The sequence below is a fragment of the Stylophora pistillata genome, chromosome 8 (assembly GCF_964205215.1).
Source record: "Stylophora pistillata chromosome 8, jaStyPist1.2, whole genome shotgun sequence".
NCBI lineage: Eukaryota > Metazoa > Cnidaria > Anthozoa > Scleractinia > Pocilloporidae > Stylophora > Stylophora pistillata.
Window position 1 is genome coordinate 31,027,672 of NC_142526.1, and position 6,825 is coordinate 31,034,496.

The 6,825-nt window shown below is 39.1% G+C and overlaps 2 protein-coding genes across 5 annotated transcripts in view; one reads left to right on the top strand and one right to left on the bottom strand.

The window, feature by feature from the left end:
- Positions 1 to 268, top strand: part of LOC148725832 (uncharacterized) — a 5,100-nt gene extending 4,832 nt beyond the window's left edge. Inside the window, exon 1 of the mRNA XM_088730427.1 lies at positions 1 to 268. This exon is cut by the window's left edge and continues 4,832 nt beyond it. The gene's annotated coding sequence lies outside the window, so the exon portion shown is untranslated.
- Positions 1 to 6,420, bottom strand: part of LOC148725833 (uncharacterized) — a 6,785-nt gene extending 365 nt beyond the window's left edge. Inside the window, exons 1-9 of one of the 4 annotated variants that reach the window (XM_088730424.1) lie at positions 6,151 to 6,420; positions 5,991 to 6,056; positions 5,326 to 5,615; positions 4,381 to 5,118; positions 3,529 to 3,930; positions 2,793 to 2,832; positions 2,179 to 2,214; positions 1,659 to 1,698; positions 1 to 1,480 (exon numbers count right to left, since the gene is read on the bottom strand). The exon at positions 1 to 1,480 is cut by the window's left edge and continues 365 nt beyond it. In XM_088730424.1, coding sequence (XP_088586550.1) covers positions 468 to 1,480; positions 1,659 to 1,698; positions 2,179 to 2,214; positions 2,793 to 2,832; positions 3,529 to 3,930; positions 4,381 to 5,118; positions 5,326 to 5,615; positions 5,991 to 6,056; positions 6,151 to 6,210 — 2,685 coding nt within the window. In that variant the 5' untranslated portion in view covers positions 6,211 to 6,420 and the 3' untranslated portion in view covers positions 1 to 467. Of the gene's footprint in view, positions 1,481 to 1,658; positions 1,699 to 2,148; positions 2,215 to 2,792; positions 2,833 to 3,528; positions 3,931 to 4,380; positions 5,216 to 5,325; positions 5,616 to 5,990; positions 6,057 to 6,150 lie in introns of those variants that run through there. The other 3 variants (XM_088730423.1, XM_088730425.1, XM_088730426.1) reach the window with 3 other exon arrangements.
- Positions 6,421 to 6,825: the final 405 nt, after the last annotated feature.

Consider the following 6,825-nt stretch of genomic DNA (forward strand, 5'->3'; position numbering starts at 1 on the left):
GATGGTAGGAGAACTTGTCATAACAACCACGTGTTACATCTTGCTTTTTGCTTGCACTTCGCGTGGACCTGATATTGGTAATTATTATTTTATTGATTACTTCTTGTCGCGGATTATGAACACCAAATGACTGTGACCACGTGGAATAGTAGGTAAACTCAATTGGAGAGATTCTGGTGTTCAGTACATGAAAGGTAAATGACTCTCATCTCCATAATAACCACAGGTCTACTTTTCTAGTTTGACGTCCCAGTATGAAGTAATCAATTCTATTTCATGGCAGGAAGTGCATTTCAAATCACTTAAGTGTTCAACTATCATGGACGAAGGACTAAATAAGAAAATGAACACAAACTTCAAACGTGGACAAGAACTTCTCTTCGACCTCAGTGCTTAAGCCGCTCAAGCGTAAATATAAAGCGTGACAGATCTCTCCAATATATGTTACCACTCTATTGTCCACAGCTTTAAACAATATTGAAAGTGCACGATTCCTTTTCTCGTAGGATATTTGTGAATTCCTCAGCTAACTCATTATATGACTGGTAGGTAGAGGGCAACTCTAGGGTTGGTCCACACGTGTGTGCGATGGGGGTTCTCCCTATACCTTCCACTGAGTTGAATGACACAGAAATTGTTTGTAGTACCATCACGTCAGAGCCAGTTACAAACTTCAGAAAGACCTTCAGAGACACCGCATCAAGAGATTTAATGAACTTTTTCAGAAAGCCCAAGGACTCTTTTTCTGCATCTGAAGTTGGCTTGGCATCTAGAGCTTTGATAACTTTCTTGGCAGTTGGCTTGTTATCCAAGAACAATTGCCTCAGACTCCCTACGTTAGCAAAGTCGGCTTGTCCCTTCAGGACTCCTAACACAGGGGCCCAGCAGTTGGCGATGTACCTTGGCTTTTGAATGATTTCTTGGTGCGCAAGCTCTGCAAATAGACTTTTGATATTTTGGGGCTTAGGTTTTCGATAGCACTTGTAACTGGACAAAAACTCGTTGAGATCCTCGTCATCAGATTCAAAGTCTTCCGACAAGACTCTTTCCATCACTTCTCTCTCGTCAGGAGTGATGTATGATTTAAATGACTGAAGAAGGTCTGCCTCTGTAATTGTCTCCTCGCCGTGTAGACAGGATGCCAGGAATACTGGTGATAGGCATACGGGCACATAGCCTGCTTCTTTAAAACCATACAGCAACACACGCCCAATCGCTTCCCATTCGTGTTTTTGATGATCATGTCTGATGGAAGGTACCTTTTCAACGTGCCCCAACGTCAGCGAAGCAAATATGTGTTGCCAAAAAGTAGACAATACGTCTCTCAGTACGCCGGGGCCTTCTCCCTTCTCCAAACGACCATGGTCATCAATGACTCTTACATTTAGTGCTTGTCGTGTTATCTCTGGACGCGAGAATAACTGTATAAGGTCGTCCTTCAATCTTGTACGGTGGACCTGTACGGTCTGACTGCCAAAGTCTGTAAGATTAAAGTAGGAAAATGTCAGAATGGAAGCGAAAAAAATTCAAAAATTGCATTATCTTTGTTCAAAATGATAGCAATGAGAATGCGTTCTTTAATCTAATGGAAGCAAAATTCCATCTTAAAAACAGGCTTGACTAAAATGTCTTCGTAAGTTTCTTGATTGTATTCTCACCTTCTGAAAAGTGCTCTGTATTTGTAGAGGTGGTATTTTCCTGCCGGAAAAAAATAATCTGCCATCACCATAGACTGAAGACCATACTACGTAATAACTTGAGTAGAAAATGCGAAGTTGACTGTGCGGCCCAGTGGGCGGGGGAGGATGGTACCCCCTGATATAAGCTATATAAGTATCACAATGGTTTTTCAGGAGTTTTGTTTCGAAATTGGGTAAGGATTGTGCACTTATTTCTGTAACTGATTTTTGCTTTTATTTTTAATAAAAAAGTTTCTTTTTTAGGATTAGAAATCTCTTAAGAAGTGCACACTTTTCTTACAGTTTAGCCTTCAAAGCAGCTTTGCTCAAGAAGGTTTTGGTTTCACAGCAGCATGCTGTGGTTTGTGTAGATTCATGAGTAATGAGGTGTATCAGTTGATCCATAACCTATTTTATAGGTTAAGTATAAAATCACTTCAATAATAATTACAAAATAATATTTTCCTACCAGGGTTTCTGTCTCGGATGTACCACTCACCAATTGTGACAAATAAATTTGCCGAAACTGAAAACCCTAAAGATAAAAACATCACAAGAAATTAATACCAGAAAATCTCCCAAGGGCAGGTGATTTCTTCACCTCTTTCTAGTGTTACCTGATATTCTCAGTTTGGTATTGAAGTTGAAAGGCACTGGAAGCCACCAAAATATATAAAAAGTAACAGGAATAACACATGCCGGCAGGATTTAATATGTTATTTGTTATTTTTAATGTTTCACCTTGATTGCAAAATGCCTTAGGGCTATCGGATAGGGTGCTATAAAAAATTGTCAATTATTATTATTTATTATTAATTTCATTAAAAGGGATTAATATGCCCTCAGCCATAAAAAGAAGACAAAAATTAGTACTAGCCCACCTTTGAAGTTCTTTTCCAATTATTTCTCCATTTAATAATTTTTTGCCTTGGTGTATTTATATCTGTTACACTGTAGATTTTTGCCATAGGGTTACAATTTACGGCAAAAAACAGGGTGTATGTTCAGAAAAGAAGGTAAACTGAATGACACAGGACTTAAAAGTACCATCATGATCATCTGTGGGGATACATTTAGAGTAATGAAAAGAAATAAAACACCCTGAGAGCTTACACGGTTTGTCTGACTGTGTCTGGTACCCCTTTGTGTGGTCCTACAACCAGAAAAGCAATATGAAATAGTTTTGTTATGCTGTTTGACAACAGTTTTGATCCCAATGTAAGGTAGGTAAATTCTGCTTACCAGCCAAGTAAGGCTCGTAAGCAGCCCATCAGGCTGGAGCTTATCTTATCTTATCCCCATTTCTGTAGCATGAAGTGAGCAGGAGTATTTCTACTCCACCCTGGATGAGATGCTAGTCCATTGCACGTCTACCCTCCAGCATTAAAATTGCCAGTACCCATTCATGCCCTAGGTGGAGAGAGGCACTGTAAGGGAAAAGTGTCTTGCCCAAGAACACAACACAATGTCCCTGGCCAGGGCTTGAGCCTAGATCATTTGCTGCCGAGTTAGGCGCACTAACCATGGGGCCACCACACCTCCCACAATGTACTCACCTTTAATTAGCAAATGTAATTAATTCATTTTTCATTTATTTCTATATTAATTGATCTATTTATCAATAAATTTGTTGAAAATTTGTTTAGAAAGGATCTGTACCCAGTTATTGCCAAACATGTTTGATCATTGGTTTAAGACATTGATCAATGCATTACTTAATTTTCTGTTCCTGTAACTACTGTTATTTCATGCAGAAAAGACCACCTAGCCTAAGTGATAATGCATGCTAACTGATGACTTCATAATATGCTCATGTCTTTTCTGTGTCAAAGTCAACTCAAGAACGTACCTGCTTGGATTGCTGACCTGAGTGGCACTATTGTTGGCTACACTAAGGTTGCTGTCCTGAGTAGCATCATTGTTGGCTACAGTGAGGTTGCTGTCCTCAGTAGCATTATTGTTGGCTGGACTAGGGCTGCTGTCCTGAGTAGCTTTATTATTGGCCACACGAGGGCTGCTGTCCTGAGTAGCGTTATTATTGGCCACACTAGGGCTGCTGTCCTGAGTAGCATTATTATTAGCTACACTAGGGCTGCTGTCCTGAGTAGCACTATTGTTTGCTTGACTAGCGCTGCTGTCGTCAGTAGCATTACTATTGGCTAGAATAAGGCTGCTGTCCTTAGTACCACCACTGTTGACCACACTAGGAATTCTGTCCTCAGTAACATGGGTGACTTCAGGATTGTTTTGGCTGTAGGATTAGTGAGCATGTAAATGTAAGTTCCCTGGATCATTAACTTCAACATCTTTACAGATTACAAACAACACTTTTTAGCATTGGTGGAATGGTTGTGGTTTTATTCTTCATAAAATTAACACATTTCTTACTCTTTCCAACGAAGATTTTGAATTGATAAAATAAATTTTCATTTCATAAAATTCCACACAGACACAAACAGCCCAACTCTGTAAAATTATTACAATGTGCACAGTCATTCCATTTGAATGCAGTGACATGCAGAGTAGAAAAAATGGTAATGCACCTACTGGAATGCTGATGGATTCTAGTCAATAGGTAGTGGGTTTATTCTAATTATGTTATAACAATGTCTAATTGAAAAGCACATTGTACTTCAAATATGTAATAAACATCGATTAACATCACTTTTTCAGTTCATGGGCTAACAACATGACCACTTACGTGGCAAAGTCCCTTTCCATAAAGGCTGTTGGTAAGGTCGCATTGAAGTTGAAATCATCCATAGTACACCATAGATCAGGTACTGTGACATCCAGGTTGCTTAAATCTTCCAGATTTCCAAATCCTAGAAAGTTTAATCCATCTTCAGGATAAGAAGGCATGCCCTGTGTTTCCTGCATATTCAATATGGATTTGTCTGCCACCATAACAGATAATGATGGCATCAGTTCTGGCAGCCCACACCCTGAAAGGGCAAATGATTCTGGCTTGGTACTTAGAGAGCCAATCCAGTCATACACTGCACCCATTTCATCACTTGCTCTAAAAGCCCGTCTTTGAATACCCAAGGTAACATGACGGACTGAGACAACAGCACGAGCTTCATTAACTACAGGTTCAGGAGGTAGTCTTCTCTTACGTGCAGCTTGCAACTCCATTTGCCTCTTGGTTGCCTCCTCAATCTCCAGCTTTTGTTTTTCTTTTGCTCGGTCAGCTGCCAGGGACTCTTCATACTCCCTGTCCTGTTGGGCTTTAATGGTCTCACGTTCAGCACAAGTGCCCATCAGTCCACCATGGTTGGCATCATCATTGCATTCTTTCTTAGCATGAACTTTGGTTGGCTTCCTATCCACTTCAAAAACCTCTGGCAACTCTGCATCACACCCTTGACTTTCCTTTTCAACTGATCTTGTCATCAAATAAAGTCTGACTGTGGTCAGGGCATGGTTGGTTATGTATCTGGCCAAAGTGAAGTTTGCAAAGGATATCTGATCACCTTTGAAGTTTCCAAGTGTTGATGTCATGTCTTCAAATCTACCATAAAAGCTCATACCACCTGGGAAGAAAATTGATTTACCCAAAGCAATCAAATCACGAACATCTGAGCTACGTTCTGCTCTCACAGTTCTAGTCCCACCTCCTTTTGCAAGGCGAACTCTAACATACCTATTCTGTTGCGGGTCATAGTGCAGCCAGCCAAACTGAACTTTACGGTAGCCATTTATAATTTGGTTAGAGGGTCCTGGCTCTGTACTTGCCTTTTCTTCGGCTCTCTTTTTCTTTGGTTTTTCCCTTTTTTTGAGGAGATCAAGCAGCTTTCTTTTCTTCTCATCTCTACTCTCACCTCGCAACTTTTCATTTACAAAGCTTCTTAAGGACAGCAGATCTCCCCTTCGCAATGGTCCTAACTCTTGCAATTGTTCATCTGAGGCAGTATTTACTGCCGAATAATCCATCTAAAAAATAGGAAATAGAAACTGCATTAAAATTATAAATGCCATCAATACAGCAACGTCTGAAAAAGGAATATTATTTCCTTCTATCTGGTTGATTCATTTTAACGAGTTTCAAACTTATTCAAGTCCATGAATTTGCATCTGACTGGATGGTAAAGATCTCTGACGAGTCTAATTAATGATTGTTTCCTGGCTGTTTATGTTTGATCCTTTCAATATTTCTATTTAAGGGTTATGCAACGCATTTTTGACGCATGCAAAGGTGGCTCAAACAGCGGTGAACTACAGCAGTGGGGAAGACAAGTTAGGATAGTTATTTATCGAAAAAACTATCGGGATGGTGATCATGTCCAGACAATTAAGTTCACTGCATACCTTCTCGTTCCTGAATCGAGCGATCACTTCGTCTCGAATCTCTCTTTTTGCGAGAAACTCGCATATCTATAAGCAGAAAAATGCGTTAAGTTGAAATCTGCGCTATTTTATGCAAATTTAGTGAATTCCAGTGAATACCGTGAACCTGAGAGTTATTTACCTCATTGATTTCGGTTTCGAGTTCCGCCATCTTCTCTTGAGAAGCAACTTGAGCCCGCATTACTTCGGTCGCTAAAAAGTCGCTAAAAAAGTCGCTAAAAAAGTCGCTAAAAAAGTCGCTAAAAAAGTCGCTAAAAAAGTCGCTAAAAAAGTCGCTAAAAAAGTCGCTAAAAAAGTCGCTAAAAAAGTCGCTAAAAAAGTCGCTAAAAAAGTCGCTAAAAAAGTCGCTAAAACGATAAAAAAATCACAATTTTTGCATGGCACTTATGAGCCACCGTATACATACATACATACATGCATAAACTTTATTGAAGTGTCAAGTTATTTAGCTAAAAGGTAATTGTGGACACTATAAATGAATAACATGAGTATAATATAAGATTAAATAGAGTATATATATAAAAATATATTAAGGATATATTCTCAAAATATCATTAATATATATAAAAAGCATCAATAACTGAAGAAGGTCTCTGACCGAAACGTCTTTTATTAAAAGTTTTTATATTTTTTACGTCAGAAGTTGTCCATCCTCGCAATTATTTTAACTTTCTACTTTTTTGTTGGCTGTGAGGTTTGGACTGCGAATCTTTATTGATCCTTCTGGCGCGGTGCAGCTTTGTTGGCCTGAGAGTTCCATTAACGACTTATAAAAAGCATCAATATATAAAATTTT